Source organism: Ailuropoda melanoleuca, chromosome 14, assembly GCF_002007445.2.
Source record: "Ailuropoda melanoleuca isolate Jingjing chromosome 14, ASM200744v2, whole genome shotgun sequence".
Taxonomy (NCBI): Eukaryota; Metazoa; Chordata; class Mammalia; order Carnivora; family Ursidae; genus Ailuropoda; species Ailuropoda melanoleuca.
The window spans coordinates 2915277-2937264 of record NC_048231.1 but is presented as its reverse complement, the minus strand read 5'-3'; the positions used below and the strand labels follow the sequence as shown (position 1 = coordinate 2937264).

Sequence of the window (21988 nt, the reverse complement as noted above, 5' to 3'; positions counted from 1 at the left end):
GACTGACAACACTGTGTGACTGAAGGAACTGTAATTTTACACATTTTCAAGGATACTCCATGAGTAATCGTGCAAATTCCAAAAAGAAAATCCTGTGTGACATTATATCAGTGAAGGTTCTTATTTAGATGTGACATGTACATATAGACAGATATATAGATATATAAATAAAGATTTGGTATAATAGTGGTTTTGGTTTAATAATATACGCTGCTTTCCAGATACATCTCATTGTGCTAATGCACCAAAATCTTGGTTTGCACTGTGACTAGGTTTATTTCTTGAAGTGTTTTATCAGAAATACAGTACTACTACCTGTATGGTGGCTAACTTAACAAAAAAAAAAAAAAAAAAGAAAGAAAGAAATACAGTACTACAGTAAAATTCATATTACTTCCCGTGAAAGCAGTTCTGAAAAGCAAATAAAATCTCTATTTTTAGTAGTAGGAAACCTAGAGGTAAGAGAGATTATATAGTCTATCTAAGGACAGAAATAGAAATTAGCAAAGTCATAATTTGAACTCAGGTCTGCTCCTCCTTGTCACTATCTCAGTTTTGAAATTGTTACTAGTTTAATATTAGTAGCCAAATTATCTAAAAATATATGTTTTCTATAAATGCTGAATTGCTTATATATTTTTTCTTACTGAAACCTGTAATCCAAAGAGATTTTTTAAAAAATAAATACTAAAATGTGGTTCATGTTACTATAAATTCCACATCCAAGTAAATAGAACCTTCTCAGATTTCCAATGAACATCACTAAATATCCATTAGATACAAGCTATGCACATGGCATTATGCAGCTATAGCATGGTCTTGGTCCTGAAATAACAGAGGGAAGGATCGTGAAGAGAGCATAGGCAGTAATCTTTCTGACATCGGCTGTAGCAACATTTTTTTTAGATATGTCTCCTGAGGCAAGGGAAATAAAAGCAGAAGTAAACTGTCAGGACTACATCAGAACAAAATGTTTCTGCACAGCAAAAGAAAGAATCAACAGAACAAAAAAGCAACCTCCTAAATGAGAGGAGATATTTGCAAAGGATATATCATAAAGGGTTAGTATCCAAAATACACAAAGAACTTATAAAACTCAATACCTAAAAAGCAAAATCCAATTTAAAAATGGGCAGAAGACATGAACAGACATTTCTCAAAAGAAGACATACAGATAGCCAAAAGACAATGAAAAGATGTTCAACATCACTAATCATCAGGGGAGTGCAAATCAAAACTTCAAGGAGAAATCACCTCAGACCCGTCAAAATGGCTAAAATAAAACACACGTGAAACAACAAGTGTTGGTGAGGATGTGGAGAAATAGGAACTCTTATGCTCTTTGGAGAAATGCAAGCTGGTGCAGCCAGTATGGAAAACAATATAGAGGTTCCTTAAAAAGTTAAACATAGAACTATCCTACGATCCAGTAATCACACTCCTAAGTATTTTCACACAAAAAACATGCAAATTCAAAATGTGTCATGCACCCCCATGTTTATTGCAGCAGTATTTGTAATACCAAATTACGAAAACAGCCCAAGTGTCCATTGATAGATGAATGGATAAAGAACATGCGGTATATAGGCACAATGGAATATTATTCAGCCATAAAAAGGAATGAAATCTTGCCATTTGCAACAACATGGATGGAGCTAGAAAGTATTATGTTAAGCGAAATAAGTCAGTCAGAGGAAGACAAATACCACATAATTTCACTCATATGTAGAATTTAAGAAATAAAATAAGCAAAGGAAAAAAGAGAGAAACCAAGAAACAAACTCTTACCTATAGAGAACAAACTGATAGTTACCAGAGTTGGGGGATGGGGGAAATAGGGAATGGAGATTAAAGAGTACACTAAATTATTATGATGAAAAAATACGATTTAAAAAATAAGTAGAGGGGCGCCTGGGTGGCACAGCGGTTAAGCGTCTGCCTTTGGCTCAGGGCGTGATCCCGGCGTTATGGGATCGAGCCCCACATCAGGCTCCTCCGCTATGAGCCTGCTTCTTCCTCTCCCACTCCCCCTGCTTGTGTTCCCTCTCTCGCTGGCTGTCTCTATCTCTGTCGAATAAATAAATAAAATTCTTTAAAAAAAAAAAAAAATAAGTAGATAGGGGCGCCTGGGTGGCACAGCGGTTAAGCGTCTGCCTTCGGCTCAGGGTGTGATCCCGGCATTGTGGGATCGAGCCCCACATCAGGCTCCTCTGCTAGGAGCCTGCTTCTTCCTCTCCCACTTCCTGCTTGTGTTCCCTCTCTTGCTGGCTGTCTCTATCTCTGTCAAATAAATAAATAAAATCTTTAAAAAAAAATAAAAAATAAGTAGATAACAACAAAAAAATAGAATCAGAAATGTAAAAAAAAAGGGGGGGAGAAGATGGAAACTATACCCAGTAATTAAAAATAAAAACCATCACAAGATATGTCAAATAAGATCTTCTTTATTTTCCCTTTTTTTTAGGTGGGGGAGGGGCAAGAGGGACAGGGAGAAAGAGAATCTCAAGCAGGCTCCCCACCTGGCACAGAGCCTGATGTGAGCTCGACAGGGCTCCAGTGGGGTTTGCTTGAGTGGGGCTCAATCTCACAACCCTGAGATCATGACCTGAGCCGAAATCAAGACTTGGAGGCTTAACCAACTGAGCCACCTCTCATTTTTTTAAATGAAATGATCAAGTTTGTAGAGGTAAGGGATCAGTGCTAGGCTTTGAAGATTGGACATAATTAGTCAATAATATTGTTAATAACGTCATATGGTGACAAATGGTAACTACACTAGTCGAGGTAAGCACTGAGTAATGTACAGAATTGTCAAATCACTATATTGTACACCTGAAACTAATAAAACTTTATATGTCAACTATATTTCAGTAAGAAATTTTTTTAAAAAATTGATGTATTTCTATTCCACCCAGCTGTGTTGCATGCTTACGAAAACTCAGTTGTGTTCCTAATCTTTTTTTATACCAGTTGTATTGGTTATTGAAATTCTACATATTAAATAAAACAATGAAATATGAGAAAGAATGAGAGTTATTTCTATGAAAACTAAGTGGAAAGCTTTGGTAAGATTGCAGAGAAAGTAATCATTAGAAGCTTCTGTTAAAGCATGTCTAGGTGAGGCAAACACAAAAGTTTGGTGGTGCCAGGAGGATCATACAAACTAAAACTAGATTATTGCACTCAAGTTGCTTTGCAAGAATCTTTAAGTTCATGCTCAACTTTAAAGAAACTGAAAGTAGTATGTAATATGGTTGTGGCCTGAGGTACTATCAGGAGTTCCAACCTCATATCAAATGCTTTGGCCCTACATAAAAAGAAAGACAAATGATGGGGCACCTGGGTGGCTTAGTCAGTTAAGTGTCTGCTTTCAGCTCAGGTCATGATCTCAGGGTCTTGGGATCGAGTCCCATGTTGGGCTTTCTGCTCAGCGGAGAGTCTGCTTCTCCCTCTCCCTCTGCCCCTCCTTTCTCCCTACCCCCCCCCCCACCACTTTTGCTCTCTCACTCTTTCTCTCAAGTAAATAAATAAAATCTTTAAAAAAAAATGAAATGGAAGTTTATAGGTTTAAAAAAATTTTTTTTAAATTTTAAGTAAACACTACTCCACACATGAGGCCCAAACTCACGACTCAGATCAAAAGTCGCATACTCTCCCAACTGAACCAGCCAGACACCCCTGTAAGTTTATGTGTTTTAAGTTTGCTAAAGGCAGCTTTGGCAGCACATATATTAGGTTTGCTAAAGAGTTCTTTAAGTAAATCATTTGTTTATAGTTCTCTATATTAACTGACTTTTTGATAAACCTGTAAACTAGGTAAGAGGGCTCCTACTGTTTGAGAACTCAGAAAAGGCCGCACAAAGGTAGAAGTCCTTGAGCTGAGACTTGAAGGTTAAGTTTGCCATAGGGGAAAAGCAGGAAAGAGCACTGCATCAAAGGGAGGCATGGCACTGAAGTGTGTTTAGGAGAATCATAAGAAAAGTGCATATTTCATTTGGGATATTTGATATATTTGGTAATAGGGAGTTGGGTTGAAGCTAGATTTTGAGGGGCCTTAAAAGCCAGACAGAGGGATTTGGATTTCATTATCATGAGTAATGGGAAGCTACTGAAGGATTTTCATCATGATACAGTGCAGTGTGAGCTAAGAAAATAACATTTTAGGAAAGATTAATTTGTACTGTTAAAGGTGGCTGGAATAGAGAGGAAGACCAAGGGCAGGGTTGCCTACCAGAAAACTGCTAGCAAAGATTAGAGGGATTTTTTTTTTTTTTTTAATAGTAGGTTCCATGCCCAGCATGGAGCCCAAGGCAGGGCTTGAACTCCAGACCCTGAGATCAAGACCTGAGCTGAGATCAAGAGCCAGACACTTAAACAACTAAGCCACCTAGGCACTTCCAGAAGGAATGTTTTAAGTGGTGGCAGGCAATGGGAACAGGGAGAGAAAGGGAGAATGCAAGTGATGCAAGGAAGAATGACTACAAATTGTAAATGATTAGATATAGGGATAATGAAGAGGGAGAGGTCAGATATGATTTCAGGGCTTTGAACCTGATGGGTGGAGAGAATGACAGCATTGTTAGTAGAAAAAAAGACAAGAAGATGGGGAGAGTTGCTTATGGGCAAAAGATTAAAGGCTGGTTTTAGATATATTGTATACGGAGATAAGGCAGATTCACCAGGTAGGAATGGCAGCTGTGGGTGTCAGAGCAGAGGTCAGGAGGCTGAGGATGTACATTTTAGAGAAAGTCAAAATGGAATAAATGATACTTTCTCTGGCTATTGACCAAGTCCTTGGGTATCAAAGGGAATATCTTATGTTCCCCCTGCCCTCCAGCCCTCTGCCTTACAAAGTCACTGTCAACCTAAGCCAAATTTGTCTTCTAAACTGCTTATGCAGCTCATGTTTTTAGTTTTATCCCATCTTTTAAATGATGCAGTAGATAAGTATTTATCTTTATTCCTTACATGCACATCATGGCATTAAAATCTAGTTTATCAGATCTATGTGCTACATAGTGATTTTTCTAGCCAGTTATGTTCCTGCGTATCTAAGATTTTAACAAGGGTAATTGATAGTGTGTGGAGAAAAAAGGGCAGATTAGTGAACCTTAATCTTGTGGTATTCTCATGTTTAGAGGAAAGAGGAGGAATGAAAAGAAAACAAAGGCAGGACGATCAGAAAAATAGGAAGATAACAATAGTGTAATATCATGGCTGCCAAAGGAGAGTTTCAAAAAGGAAAGAGCAGTCAATAGTACCAAATATTTCAGCTAATAATGGCAAATTTTACATCAAAACTTCCTACGTGCCAGAAACTGATCTAAGAATTTTGGGGTAAATTTTAATAATACATTTTATTTAATCTAATATATCTGACATATTATCATTTCAACATGTAATCAATATAAGAAATTATAGTCTTTTCTCTATACTAAGTCTTTCAAAACTGGAATTTATTTTAAACTTTTAGCACATCTCAATTCTGATGAGTCACATTTCAGATGTTCAGCAGTCACCTGTGGATGGTGGCTGCTGTACTGAACAGAGGGCTCGTAAAGGAGGTGCGGTAGATAAAGCACTAGCACAGTGTCCGGCAAGCAGAAAACACACAAATGTTAGCCCTGTCTTTCTGCCACAGTTTGTGCCCATGACAACTCATAAGAATCACCTTGAGTACTCTCTGCCTTAAAATCCTCTAATCCTCACCTCCTTCTCACTTCTCTTCCAGAAAATACAGTGAGGGCACTCTCACCACATCACCGTGCTGAAGCCACTATCACCTCTAGCTTGAGCTGCTACGGTATCTCCTCCATATACTGCCCTGTCATCTGTTCCTGCTCCCTCCAGTCCATTCTCCACTGAGTGGCTGCAATGCTTTTTTGGTGATTTTTTTTATTGTGGTAAAAAAAATACATAATGTAAAACTACCATTTTAATCATTTTTAAGCGTACAACTCATTGGCATTAAGTATACTCACAATGTTGTGCAACCATCACCATTATTCATTTTAGAACTTTTCATCATCCCAAATAGAAACTCTATACTCGTTAAACAATAACTTCCTATCCCTCCATCCTCCCCATCCCCTGGTAACCTCTATTCTAATTTCTGTCTCTGCCAATTTGCCTATTCTAAGTACCTCATGTAAGTGGAATCACACGAAACTTGTCCATTTGTGTTTGGCCTCTTTCACTTAGCATAATGCTTTCAAGGTTTAACCACATAGTAGCATATGTCAGAATTTAATTCCTTTGTATCCACTGTATGGATATACCGCCTTTTGTTTATCCATTCATCTGCTGATGAGCATTTGGGTTGTTTTTACTTTTTGGCTATTGTGAATAATGGTGTTATGAACATGGATGTACAAGTATCCAAGAACTCTTTAATGCATACTTCATCGAATCTAACAATTCCTCTGTGGAATAGATACTGTTATTACCTTCGTTCAGATAGGAAGAAACAGACACAGAGAGGTGAAGGTACATAGCTGGTGAGTAGGAAAGCCAAGATTTAAATGCAGCAACAGTATCATTTCATGTGTGCCATGATGTGAAAAGGGCTAGGAGGCACTGCTCTATACCTGTGTGTTACAGCTGCCTTATGAAGAGGGTGGAAGACTAAGAAAGGATGATTGGTATTTTGGAGCTCACAGTGACCAGGGGGCAAGGTGGGGACAATGAGATAGAGAATAAAGAAGTGGAGTCAGTAAAAGAAAAAAAAAGATGATAGCTAGAAATTCCAGCAGTGTTGAGTGAATGGATTTCTTTTTTCAAGATGGGGAGTGTTTTCAAGATGGACATTAGAGAGTTTAAAACAGATTAGAGAAGATTTCAAGATCATCAATAAAAGGATCACAACATAAAAATAGGATACCTAGAAAGATAAAGACAGGCAGATAAAGTAACTGATGGACTTTCACTGGTATAATACAAGGATGCTGTACTTTTCAGCATCAAGCTGTCCATGAAACAGCAGTTTGTTATAAATACAGATACAAGGATTAAGAATTGAACCCTGCCTAGCCAATGGCAGAGCTTTATTCATTAGAAAGAAAGCATTATTTCTTCGGTGTTCATTGTGATCTCTTCTCTTTCATTCATGATTTTACTTATTTAGGTCCTTTCTCTTTTCTTTTTGATAAGTCTGGCCAGGGGTTTATCAGTCTTATTAATTCTTTCAAAGAACCAGCTCCTAGCTTTGTTGATCTGGTTCTACTGTTCTTCTGGTTTCTAGTTCATTGACTTCTGCTCTGATCTTTATTATTTCTCCTTTCCTCCTGGATTTAGGCTTTATTTGCTGTTCTTTCTCCAGCTCCTTTAGGTGTAGGGTTAGGTTATGTATTTGAGACCTTTCTTGCTTCTTGAGAAAGGCTTGTATTGCTATATACTTCCCTCTTAGGACCGCCTTTGCTGCATCCCAAAGATTTTGAACAGTTGTGTTTTCATTTTCATTTGTTTCTGTGAATTTTTAAAATTCTTTTTTAATTTCCTGGCTGACCCATTCATTCTTTAGTGGGATGCTGTTTAGCCTTCACGTATTTGAGTTCTTTCCAACTTTCCTCTTGTGATTGAGTTCCAGTTTCAAAGCACTGTGGTCCAAAAATATGCAAGGAATGATGCCTGTCTTTTGGTACTGGTTGAGACCTGATTTGTGACCCAGGATGTGATCTATTCTGGAGAATGTGCCATGTGCACTAGAGAAGAATGTGTACTCTGTTGCTTTGGGATAGAATATTCTGAATATATCTGTGAAGTTCATCTGGTCCAGTGTTTCCTTGTTGATCTTTTGCTTAGATGATCTGTCCATTTCAGTGAGGGGGGTGTTGAAGTTCCCTAATATTATTGTATTATCATCAGTGTGATTCTTTGATTTTGTTAGTAATTGGTTTATATAATTGGCTGCTCCCATATTAGGGGCATAAATATTTACAATTGTTAGATCTTCTTGTTGGATAGACCCTTTAAGTATGATATAGTGTCCTTCCTCATCTCTTATTAGAGTCTTTGGTTTAAAATCTAATTTGTCTGATACAAGGATTGCCACCCCAACTTTCTTTTGATGTCCATTAGCACAGTAAGTGGTTTTCCACCCCCTCACTTCAAATCTGGAGGTGTCTTTGGGTCTAAAATGAGTCTCTTGCAGACAGCATATGAATGGGTCTTGCTTTTTTATCCAATCTGATACCCTGTGTCTTTTGATTGGGGCATTTAGCCCATTTACATTCAGGGTAACTATTGAAAGATATGAATTCGGTTCCATTGTATTGCCTGGAAGGTGACTGTTACTGTATATTGTGTCTGTTCCTTTCTGGTCTGTGTTACTTTTGGGCTCTCTCTTTGCTTAGAGGACCCCTTTCAATATTTCTGGTAGGGCTGGTTTGGTGATAGCAAATTCTCAATAGGGAAAAACTGAGAGCTTTTCCCCTAAGGTAAGGAACATGGCAGGGATGTCCACTATCACCACTGCTGTTCAACATAGTACTTAAGTCCTAGCCTCAGCAATCAGACAACAAAAAGAAATAAAAGGCATCTGAATCGGCAAAGAAGTAGTCAAACTTTCACTCTTTGCAGATGATATGATACTTTATGTGGAAAACCCAACAGACTCCACCCCAAAACTGCTAGAACTCATACAGGAATTTAGTAAAATGAAAGGATATAAAATCAATGCACAGAAATCAGTTGCATTTCTATATAACAACAATGAGACAGAAGAAAGAGAAATTAAGGAGTTGATCACATTTACAATTGCACCCAAAACCGTAAGATACCTAGGAATAAAGCTAACCAAAGAGGCAAAGAATCTGTACTCAGAGCACTGTAGAATACTCATGAAAGAAATTGAGGAAGACACAAAGAAATGGAAAAAAGTTCCATGCTCATGACTTGGAAGAACAAATATTGTTAAAATGTCTATGCTACCTAGGGCAATCTACACAATTAACGCACTCCCTATCAAAATACCATCAACTTTTTTTTCACAGAAATGGAACAAATACCCCTAAAATTTGTATGGAACCAGAAGAGACCCCAAATACCCAGAGGAATGTTGAAAAAGAAAACCAAAGCTGGGGGCATCAAAATTCTGGACTTCAAGCTCTATTACAAAGCTGTAATCATCAAGGCAGTATGGTACTGGCATAAAAACAGACACACAGATTAATGGAACAGAACAGAGAACCCAGAAGTGGACCCTCAACTCTATGGTCAACTAATCTTTGACAAAGCAGGAAAGAATATCTGATGGAAAAAAGACAGTCTCTTCAACAAATTGTGCTGGGAAAATTGGACAGCCACATGCAGAAGAATGAAACTGGACCATTTCCTTATACCACACACAAAAATAGACTCAAAACAGATGAAAGACCTAAATGTGAGACAGGAATCCATCAAAATCCTTGAGGAGAACATAGGCAGCAACCTCTTCGACCTCGGCCACAGCAACTTCTTCCTAGACACATTGCCAAAGTCAAGGGAAGCAAAGGCAAAAATGAACTATTGGGACTTCATCAAGATAAAAAGCTTTTGTACAGCAAAGGAAACAGTCAACAAAACCAAAAGACAACCGACAGAATGGGAGAAGATATTTGCAAATGACATATCAGATAAAGGGCTAGTATCCAAAATCTAAAAAGAACTTAACAAACTCAACACCCAATGAACAAATAATCCAATCAAGAAATGGGCAGAAGACATGAACAGACATTTCTGTGAAGAAGACATCCAAACAGCCAAAAGACACATGAAAAAGTGCTCAACACCACTCGGCATCAGCGAAATACAAATCAAAACCACAATGAGATGCTACCTCACACCAGTCAGAATGGCTAAAATTAACAGGTCAGGAAACAACAGATGTTGGCAAGGATGTGGAGAAAGGGGAACCCTCCTACACTGTTGGTGGGAATGCAAGTTAGCCACTCGGGGAAACATTATGGAGGTTCCTCAGAAAGTTGAAAATAGAGCTACCCTATGACCAAGCAATTGCACTACTGGGTATTTACCCCAAAGATACAAGAGTAGTGATATGAAGGGGCATCTGCACCCCACTGTTTATAGCAGTAATGTCCACAATAGCCAAACTATTGAAAGAGCCCAGATGTTCATTGACAGATGATTGGATAAAAAAGAGGTGGTATACACACACACACACACACACACACACACTGCATTTTTTTTTTAAGATTTTATTTATTTATTTGACAGAGAGACAGCCAGTGAGAGAGGGAACACAAGCAGGGGGAGTGGGAGAGGGAGAAGCAAGCTCCCAGCGAAGCAGGAAGCCCCATGCGGGGCTCGATCCCAGGACCCTGGGCTCACGCCCTGAGCGGAAGGCAGATGCTTAATGACTGAGCCACCTAGGTGCCCCCACACAATGGAATATTATGCAGCCATCAGAAAGAATGAAATCTTACCATTTGCAATGACGTGGCTGGAACTAGAGGGTATTATGCTAAGTGAAATAATCAGAGAAAGACAATTATCATATGATCTCACTGATATGTGGAATTTGAGAAACAGGACAGAGGATCATAGAGGAAGAGAGGAAAAAATGAAACAAGACGAAACCAGAGAGGGAGACAAACCATAAGAGACTCTTAATCTCAGGAAACAAACTGAAGGTTCCTGGAGTGGAGGGGGTGGGAGGGATGGGGTGGCTGGGTGATAGACATGGGGGAGGGTATGTGTTATGGTGAGTACTGTGTATTGTGTAAGACTGATGAATCACAGACCTGTACCCCTGAAACAAATAATACATTATATGTTAATAATAAAAAAAGAAAAAGAAAGAAAAAGGGAAAAAAGTATTATTCTGAACAACATTTTATGCTACCTTGCTTGTATCACTGTCTTTAAATCCTTTTTCAAGTATTTGTAGAAGATGCTTTTTCTTCACTGTAACTTCAGGGTCAAAAACATAAAAAAGACATTCCAGCATCTTTCGATAGTTCCTTAAGAATAAGTGAGACAAAAAAATGGTTGAGAATTGATTTAAAAAAACTTAGCCATAGATAAGACAACTGTATATCTTGCCCAGGGTATTTCTCATTTACAATGAATGTTCCAGTGTTGTTATTAAGCCTCCAATCCCCCTCATTCTCAAAAAGAGCCCGAGTGTGGGTAAAGTCATCCTAGTCAAGGGAGATGCATGAAAAGGAAATATTTACTGATAAGGTGTATTTTTAATATTGTAAACTTTTAAAACAGAAAGACTCTTTACAAAATAAAATCAGACTTCTATAAAAATTTTCCTTATGGAATTTAACTTCTTACTCTGAATCATGCATATCTTCATTGTCAAAAAACTTTTGGAATTTCTCTTCAAACTTTAGTCTCAGAATGCGGTTGTTGACTTTGATGACACGTTTTACTTTCACTCCTGTAATACCATATGTTCGGAAGTCCCATGTACAAAAACGCGAGAGAATTAATTCATAGCAGGAGTTAAACCTATATGGGAAGACAGAATATATACAAAGAAAATAACAGATTGTCTTTAAAATGTTGAAGAACACAAAGTTACATATGATAAAAGTTATAGCCCATATTTTATGTATTTTGCTAAAGATACATTGTCATATTGTAGCTCTGTTTTCAAACTAAGTATATTTATTCAATCAATAAAAGAGATGCTAAACTTTGAAACATACAAGTAAGAGTTTTTTTTTTTATTATTATATATGTGTTCTGATTAAAATACGTTGGTTGAGTAATTCTCCATTACTGAAAACACTTTCTGTTTTGGCTTCAGTGTAACTATGTTTCTGGCTTTCTTCTTACTGGCTGCTCCTTCATGGTTTTCTTTGCTTTTTTTTTTTTTTTTTTTCCTCTGAGGTTTCTAAGTGTTGGCTTGCACCAGGAATCACTCTTTGGCTCTCCTCTTGTTTCCATGAACACTATTCCTAGGTGATTTCATCTGATTCCTTGGCAATATATAGAAAAAATACATTTTATATATACCAATAAACTCGAACATTTTATTTCCAGACTTTATCTCTACCCAATTTAGGTGGATATATCCTGAATTTAATATCCACCGCCTACTTGGTATGTTCACTTGCATATGGAATAGGCTTCCCAAACTTATTTCATCACCTGCCTCTAAGCCTGCTCCTCCTGAGTCTTTTCCATTTCAGTATATGGTACCAGCATCTAACTGGTAGCTTAAGTTAAAATCCCAGAAATAAACCTTGCCTCCTCTCTGCCCCACATTCAGCAAGTCTGTTTGGCCTCTACATCTAAAATACATCCTGAATATAATCCTGTGTCATCAATACTTTTCTTATTACCCTAGTCCAAATCACCATCATCTCTCATTTGGACTACTGCAAATAACTTCATAACTAGGGATATAGAAGTGAATGAGGCAGGGTCCCTGCTCTCAGGGAACCTATATTGCAAGAAGTTGGCCAAAAAATAAATAAGACATAAATAAAATCATTTCTAAACTGATAAGGGCTTTGAAGAAAGAGAAGTTTAGGGTAAGGATTGGAGTGGGGGCTACTTAAGATTGGTCTTGGGTAAGATCTTTCAGAGAAGATATTTGAACTAAGAAATGAAGAAGGAGAGGCCAACTATGTGAAGCTCTCAAGAAAATGTATTTGGAAGTGCTCATCTGCTCTTTATTGCCCTTAGTGTGCCATCCCCTGTCTTAAAGTAGCACAGAATTTGGATTAAGATGAGATTTTAAAATGGATCAATTTGAAAAGGAAGTTAAGTGGTGTTATATGGGATATACTTACCTGTAATGAGATGTCTGGTCCTTACTGGCATATCAACCAAGGCCTGAGCATGGGTGTGGGCTAAGATCATAGAAGTGAGCTTCCTGGTGGTGGTCTCTCCCTGAGACAAACTTATTTAGAGTGTTTTCCTTTCTCACTAGCAAAGACTAAACCACTGTAGCTAGGAGCTGCCCAGTAACTCTTCCCCTGGAATTGAAAAGTGAGCAGCCCAAACCAAACCATTCCCACAGGAACTCACAGTCAAGGAGACAGTATAAGTAGTGTTGCAACCAGCATGATGCTGATAATTAGTTCAGAGGTCTGGCTAAATAGCTATATCATCACAAGGAGTGGGAAACCTACAGTCCCATGTATAAAGGGATCACTGTCTGGGCCTAATCAGTCCAAGTCACCCCTACATCATATGTCCTGAAACCACAGAAGCTATTATTACTACTTGTACCTTATTTATTGTTATTATTATTGTTGCACTTTGATAGAAACAAGTGCTATAGGCATTTTATTGAGAAAAAGTTTTTGTTATATAGTAATAAAAGGGTAATCAAGAACAGGTATAAGTGGGACACTTGGGTGGCTCAGTTGGTTGGGTGCCCAACTCTTGGTTTCAGCTCAGGTAGTGCTCTCGGAGTTGTGGGATGGAGCCCAGCATCTGGCTCTGCGCTCAGTGGGAAGTCTGCTTGAAGGTTCTTTCCCTCTGCCCCTCCCCCCACTCATGCATGCATGCTCTCTCTCTTTCTCTCAAATAAACCTTTATATATATATATATATATATATATATACACACACACTAAAANTTTTTTTTTTTTTTTTTTTTTTTTTTTTTTTTTTTTTTTAATTTTTTTTTTTTTTTTTTTTTTTTAAGAATAGATATACGTAATGAATGGATAATACCTAGCTTCTAGTTTGGTTCCCAGAAATGCAAGAACCAGGAATGGCATAGAAAGTTTGGTCCTTTCTTAGAGCTTCCCTCTGCCTAGAAATTGAGTACCTGAGTTCTTCCTTGCATGAGCCCTGGAGACTGGGAACCCCAGGGCTAAGAGAACATGGGCTCTGTGCTACTTGGGATCAGAGAAGTAAAGCAGTTCATTCAATCAGCTGGCCACACTGGGGATGAGAAGACATCATTCACAGAGTGCTGGAATATAGCTGGAGGAGGGAGAACCAGACCTATGCTGACAGAGAAATTACTTCCACTATTATCAGGTCCTCACAGAGGATGATACTTCCCACAGCATTGCTAGTAATGTGCTACACGCACTGGGGGCATGTCATTACTGGCTTGAGATACATGCATTGTAGTCTGAATCTGAAATAATGATTCTATAGGAATTTATATAAAATAATATCTAAATCTGCTATACCTCTCCTTCAAGCAGTCTCATAGATCTAAGGGCAAAGTTCAAACTACCAGCTCACATGCTGTTTCCTCTGCCTGGGAAGTCCTTCCCCTAATACTTTGTATAGTCAACTTCTATCTGAATCATCTCCCTCCCAAATGTCCCCACTTCCAGAAAACTTTCTCTACATCCCCATTCTGGTTTGAATGCCATTCTTCTCCATACTGACAATTATCCCACAGTGGAATACTGTTTCATTAGCATAGTCTCCCACACCAGATTGCAGCCTGGATGTGAGCAGGAACCATGCCTTTTACCCCTAGCTCCTAGACTAGAACCTGGCCCCTAGTGGAAACTCAGTGGATGTACGCTGAGCAAGTGATAGGAATAGAAAAGATTCAAAGGTGAATACAAATGCAGTCTCTATCTTCATTGAGTTGATAAACAAATGGAGCTGAAAAGTAATGGGACAGATACAGACAAAATTATCATAGAGTAGAAGATAGGAGAGATACAACTCAGTGCTGTGAAGATTCAAAAAGAATAATAATGACTAATCCAATAAGAATGACAAAAATATCCCTCACAAAAGATGGGGCTCTTGATGTTGGCCTTGAAGATAAAGTAAGTTTTGAGAGACAATGAGAGAGAGTGAGGGCAAGGATGCAAGGCATTCTGGCGAAGGAAGTGGAACAGATGAAACCGCTATGTGGTGGTATACCAGGCATGTCCCAAGAGCAGTGAGGCACACAGTTTGGCTGACTCCGGAGAAGTCTGAAAAGGAGCTAGGCTAGTTCAGTGGCCATACAGTGAAGGCCACTGAATATAATTTGGAAGGCAACAGGTCGCTATAAAAGGCTTTTGTTTTGTTTTAAACAGTGCTCTCCGTGTAGGAAGTCTGCTGGCAGGGACCACATAGGAAATCATTTAGTTATCTTGACTGATTGATTAGCAAACACCAAGTGCCTACTACATGCAGACACTGTGCTAGATGTTGTAGCATAGTCTAAGAGGAAGGTTCTGAGGCCCTGTTTGCAGGTGATTTGGGTCACAGTGGAGAGGAGAGAATGAATGCAAGAGACATCACAGAGGGTCTTGGCCTGATTGGATGTGGAGACTGAGGGAGAGAATGGAGTCAAGAATGGCTTCAATGTTTATTGCGTCTGCATGACTGGTAGGATGGTAGTGCCACAAACAGGAATGGAGGAGTCAGTAGAAAAGGGTGGTTTGTAGGTAGGAAGAGGAAAACAAAAACATAAAGATTAAGAACTAAGTATTTTCACACTATTTTGTCTTAATCCCAGCAGTAATCTTTTGTGGTAGATTTTCATTTTTTTCATTTTTATAGATGAGGTTCAAATGGGTTAAATGACTGTTTCAAGATTATGTAGATAGAATTTGACCTAGGTTTTCTGACTCTAACCTTGCTGTGTATGTTATTACTTCACAGATGAGTTCTCTTTTGAATGTGTTGAGTTTGCCTTACCAGTTGGACACCAGATAGAAACATCAAACAGGAATAGAGTAAAGGAGAAAGACTGTAACTGTAAGTAGTTTTTATAAGCTCAGAAATACAAGAGACTGGCAAGAGAATATAAAAAGGAAATAGAAAATGTCTAAGTTCAAAATGCAAGAGAGGTGAGGAGTGCCTGGGTGGTTCAGTTGGTTAAGCGTCTGCCTTTAGCTCAGACCCTGATCTCAGGATCCTGGGATCAAGCCTCACATCAGGCTCCCTGCTCAGTGGGGAGCCTGCTTCTCCCTCTGTCCCTCCTCGCTGACTTCCCTTTGTGTTCTCTCTCTCTCTCTCAAATAAATAAAATCTTTTTAAAAAAAAATATTTTATTTATTTATTTGATGGAGAGAAAGAGCACAAGCAGGGGGAGCAGCAGGCAGAGGGAGAGAGAGAAGCAGGCTTCCCACTGAGCAAGGAGCCTGACGTGGGGCTTGATCCCAGGACCCTGGGATCACAACCTGAGCCGAAGGCAGACACTCAACCAACTGAGCCACCCAGGCGCCCCTCAAATAAATAAAATAAAATCTTAAAAAAAAAAAAAAAGAAAGAGAGAGGTGAAGTTACAAAGAAGGGATGGTTAGCAGCATCAAGTATGGTAGAGGCTAGGAGAGTGAGGGCCCATCATTTCATGGGGGACCATCACTCATTCAGTGGTATGGGAATGTGTGAGCATCCCCAGTGGAGACTGAGTTACACAGAGAGATGCCTACAATCATTCAATAATATCCAAATGATGCACTCATTTAGCAAATGTAGAATGCACACTTTTTAAATGGCTGGAGTTCAATAAAACCTATTAAAATGTACTTCAAAATTCTAAACAAGGGTTTAATAAATACTGTCAACTTACTTGCTGACTTATATCAATATCTTATCAGTATAAAACAAAAAAGTTTTTTATACTGCTGTGACTCCCTGAAATAGTACAGGAAGTATGAAATCTTTATATGTAAGAGTTAGATTTACTGAAAGTCATTATATACACAAAAGTGAAACTGTTAAATGAGTATCTATTAAGTGATTTAGAAACATCAAATAGTAGTTATTTATGGAGCTATGAACCCAGCCAGCCCCATGCTAGTTGTTATGACTTACAAAGTACATGAAACATATTATCTGTCCCCAGGGAATTTATAGTCATGTATATATTATTTTGTGATGCTTTGAACTTATTTCTTTAAATTGTAAATACCCTGTTATCTATAGCCAGGTTCAAAGCTTCTCAAGCACAAGGACAGTGTTTTATGGTTTGGAGTGCGTCCTGACTTGGCCAATGTTGTCTGTTGTCAATGGCTGACTCAACTGTAATACATAGGTAGAGAATATAAATCTGTAATGATAATGCTACCGTGGCAAAAATCTACTCAACAAGGAAGTCTCTATAAAACAAGGTCGTCTTTAAACTGAAAAATATAGTCCTTTTATTTCATAACATAAATGAAGCTAAGAAATATTAAATGATACATGATTAGAAATCTGCAATGCTTTTGCTAAAGAAATAAACAAAGGCTATTTTGACAGAAAATCTTTATATTTGGGTTCTGTCTCAACTCCAATACTTTTTACTTAAATTTATTTATTTATTTAAATCCTAAATCACTGGCTTTAAAAGTATTAATAAAAGAGAAGCCAGTGTTTAAATAAAATAACTAGATCTGTAACGCATAGAGCAATTCAAAGTATGTCAGTAGTTATTTCCTTTTTTTTAAAAAAGTAATCTCTACACCCAATGTGGGGCTTGAACTCATGACCCCTAGATCAAGAGTTGCATGCTCTTCCAAAAGAGCCAGCCAGGGACCCCATAAAACAGCCATATTTTTTAACATCCATAAAAAAAATCACAGCTAAGGTGGCCAAGCTTGTGGTACACTAAAAGTAAAAAACAATCCTTCAAATTCTGCCAATATATATTTGATTTTCTTCTTAAAATGGATCAAGTTTATTCTTATTAAAACTAAGTAAACAACTGCTAATGCTTATCAAAATGCATCAAAACATCAAAACAAATCCATTTGTTTCTTTTTAACTTTTGCGGAGGAGGCTCAGGTCATGATCTAGGGGTCATAGGATCAAGCGTGACGGGGTCCTGGGATCAAGCCCTATGTGGGCTCTTCACTCAGCCTGCTTCTCCCTCTGCCCCTCCCTTTGCCCGTCCCCCTGCTCATGCTCTCTCTGTCTCCCATATAAATACATAAAAAATCTTTTTTTTAAATAAATAAAAAATATTTTTAAAAAATCCATCAAAGCCAATTTACTATCAGGCTGACATAATTAACCTAAATGGCTTTTTAGTCATTTTGCTTTTATGTTTTTTTCTTTATAATCTACTTGTTTTGTAATGAGCCTCCTCTGCGAAGGTTAAAAAGAAACAAATAATAATAAACAAATCTATTTAGGTTGAGTGAATATAAATGAAAGACTGAAAAATTATTCATGTACCCGGCAGACAGACACCATTCAATTTTTGCACTTGAAAAATCAAGGCCCTTATTTGTTTATATGGGAACTGGGATGAATACTTTCTGTATCTTTATACATAAAAATCAAGTATTGTGGTTAAGCGAACAGTGGTAACTGCTGGGCAAATGGATGCATTGATACAAAAGAAAGTATTTTAAAAGGTCTCTTTCTCACTTGGGCAGAACTTCTCAGACTTTTCCACCAACGTACCTCCAAGGCCCTCGAGAAGCTTTACTCGCAGAGGTAAGAGCTACATGTAATATAAATCAGGGGGCTTGTTTTAAAGTAATCCATAACAATCATATATTTTTCTCTATAAAAATTAATGCATATTTTCTATTTTACTCCATAAAAGTCAGAATCCAGGGCTATGTCCAGTCCAGAAACGAACAGTATAAACATATATAATATTAATAACTGTTCATAAACTTTAAAAAATTATATTCTGGCAACAGAAAATATATTGGTGGTGAAATAGGTAATGGCCAATTTACAGTGGATGAATATTCTATGAGAAGTGTTTTGAAAATTAGACATCTTAAGGTTTTATAAGTTGATATTTTGGTTGATGATCTTAAGCACCTAAAATTATTTTTAAAGCTGTAACTAAATATCAAATAGATTTACCAGTCATCAGATCGAGTGCCTTCTTCAAAGTGGATATTTCCCACAGTCTCCAACTCAATTAACAAAAATGGGATCAATAATCCATGACTTTTCTTCTTTAGCTTTACTTCAACACGATAAATTGCTTCAATTCTGTTTAAGAAAAAAAATAAAACTATTAGAAAAACTTAAAAATCACATTAAAATTAAAAGATTTTTTTTTTATAGCTGATGTGAAAATATAGCCTCCAACAATGGATAAAGAAAGCTTGGTATTAATAGTTAAACCAAGGAAAAGATATTCTATTTCTGGCATTTAAAATCACTTCAAATTATGTTAACTTCAGAATATGTGAAGGTCAGAAGGCTATCCTGGCTCCACCACTTATGGCTCTCAGATCTTTTTATGCTGTAGCTTCTTAGTAAAATGGCAATATTAATAGTACCACACCTGAAAAAGCTTTTTTGAGGATTATATGCAAAATATGTGTAAAGCTCTTACCAAAGAATTTGACACGAAGTAAGAATCCAATAAATGTTAGTTAGTAGTAGTAGTAGTAGTATTTATAGGGCAAATTAACTTATCCATTTAGTGCCCTAGTAAATAAAAAATTCACAGTACTTACTAAGTCTTCTTGCTTTTTATTTCTAGTTGATACTCAACCAGAGTTTGTTTCTACATGATTCCAGACAATTGTGTATGTGCTTTGCTCAGTCAGATCTATGTGGTGAGTTTCTGCATCAGTAGCAGCTCTGTTTTTAGTTTGCAGACACTAGAGCAGTGATGTGACAGGAAGCCAGTAGGGGGGAGTTTGCTGTGCCTAAGTATTGCCTCTGGAAAAAACTACATATGTTAGCTTTGAACCAATGATGTCAAGCTCTACTGGGAACCAGACTAGAAACACATGCCATGTTTTACTTCATAATATAATTCTTTCCACTCATGAATAAGGGAACTGAGCTCAGCTGATAGCCTAGAACATTCTATTCTCTCATGTTTCAAATTTGAACTAGACAATTCATAAAACATACTCATCTAGTTTTTTGTTCCAGAATGTTACCCTTTCATTCAAGGCATTTAGTTTGGTCAGTATCTTCTGTTGAAGATTTGGTTCTTCTGTGACAGTTTCACAGTTCTTGGATTTTTCAAGTTCAGTTACTTTATTGTTATTGGATCTGTCATTGTGCCCTTTGCCAGATCCCTTGAGTTCAGCAAGTTCCCGTTCCAGCTGTTGAAATCAGTGTGACAGAGAGCAAAAATTTTTAGTGGAATTATTAAATATATAGTTAATTTAAATTAACAAAATAAAAATCTAGATAATAAATAGGCCAAACTTTATAAAAACATGCTAAACATGTGATTACAACTTCAGTACAAGTTTAGTCAGCCAATTTCTCTTGTCCAGGGGACAGTCTTAAATACTTCAAATGTGGCAGTTTTTTTAATTGACAATGAGAAAAGCAAAGAAATGGATTTTTAAATATTAGGTGATGAGTTTGCTTCTATTAAAACCAAAGTAAAATTATAACAAATAATGATTTTGATATAAATAAAATACCTAAACTTCAAATTAATGTGACTTCTATCATACCTACTTTCCAATTTTTCAGTATTTTTTCAAGTACTGTGGTATTCTGAGAAAAAATCAACCATAGCAAATATATAAAACATGCATATAGGGATGCATAGTCTTCCTTTTGCCACAGTCTCCTGTATATGACTCAGCATAGCAATGTCTTCATTTAAAATTTTGATATTTTGTTTTTTCTTGTTCATTATGGGCTTTGTTGGCATTCATTTGCATTTTTAGAAAATATTGCGCTAGGTGTGATTTATTGTGGTTACTGAGGTTTTTAGCGCTCAGATTTTGGGCCCACAGCCTCACTTGCCTTGCCTTAATCCCAGCCTTTCAGGATTTCAAGATAAATTGTAACATGGGGAGGTGTATATAAATAGAAATTTACTAATTAGCTGTCTCCCTCTCTCTAATGGCTATATCCAGTTGTTAAAAAACAAACTAAGCATATTTATAAAAATGTCTATGGTTTATCTTATCTAGAGGTATTATTTTTCACATTTGCGGGTTTTACTTAATACGTTCATTTCCACATAAAAATAGATATAAAATGATTTCCATATACTGGTTCATTTTTTTTCATATACTGGTTCATTCAAAAATAAATTTTGTTAATGTTTTACTTTAAGGATAACTTTCTATTATATTATTAACCAGAACCAGCTCATTTTAGAAATATATAACTTACCTATATTATATATTAATATAATTAATGATAATGTATTTATAAATATTAAATATATTTAAAAGACTTAGGTTTTAATGGTAGTATACTGTTCTGTCTTAAGAATGAATAATTCTTCCTCTCTGGTTAAACATTTAGAGTTTCCAATTTCTTGTTGTTGTCAGTGGTACAGTGATAGGTATCTTATGTATGTAAATATTTATCCACCTCCAAATATTTATCCAAATGCTAAGGGGACAAATCCTTAGAATAGAGGGCTACACGTAGATTTACTGGGTCAAAGGCTACAAGCCTTTTCAGGCTGTGAAAACATACGACCCAAATTACATTCCATCAGTGTCACACTCCTCTTCACCAGCCTGAGTACTATCATGGGTTATACTTTGACAATTTCATAGGCAAAAATGGTTGCTATCTTAATTCACATTTGGAAATTCGTAATCAAGTTGAGCTCTTCTTTCAAATGTTTATTCGTCATTTTTTATTTCTTCCTTTGTAAAACAGAAGTTTATGTGCTTTGCTTAGTTTTTCTATTTGAATATTTGCTTTTTGTTTTATTTAAGACTGTTTATTCTAAGGATATCAAGTTTATCCAGGATGTTTGTCGAAGACATTTTTCAGACTGTCATTTATTGTTTACTTTTATTAATGATGGTTTTTTAAGCACCAAAGCATTTTACTTTTATTTTTTGCAATTGAATCTACATTCTGTTCTTTTGTCATTTTTCATATTTCTTTTATTTGGCAGGCTGAGATCAGGTAAACATATTCATCTATGTATTTGTCAGTTTTTTCAGGTTTTTAAAATTTTTACATTTAGTTCTTTTTTTCCCCACTAGCATTTATTTTTGGTAGAGTGTAAAATAAGAATCAATTCCCCTACTCCCAAATAGTTTATTTTTTTGATACCATTTGTTGAATGATTATATTTTCTTGCCTTTAAAAAAATACGATAAGTTCTAATATATACAAAGTTTTATTTTGAGGTTAATAATCCTTAATTTTTCAGAGCCTACTTTTGATAAAGGAAATCCAATTTACTCCAAGTAAAAAAAACATGC

At 36.8% G+C, this 21988-nt stretch overlaps 1 protein-coding gene across 2 annotated transcripts in view; it reads right to left on the bottom strand.

The window, feature by feature from the left end:
- Positions 1–21988, bottom strand: part of LRRC9 (leucine rich repeat containing 9) — a 118128-nt gene that overhangs the window by 72943 nt on the left and 23197 nt on the right. For both annotated transcript variants that reach the window (XM_034643379.1, XM_034643380.1), the window contains exons 9-12: positions 19698–19894; positions 18687–18818; positions 11281–11457; positions 10841–10958 (exon numbers count right to left, since the gene is read on the bottom strand). In XM_034643379.1, the coding sequence (XP_034499270.1) occupies positions 10841–10958; positions 11281–11457; positions 18687–18818; positions 19698–19894 (624 nt within the window). The remainder of the gene's footprint in view (positions 1–10840; positions 10959–11280; positions 11458–18686; positions 18819–19697; positions 19895–21988) is intronic.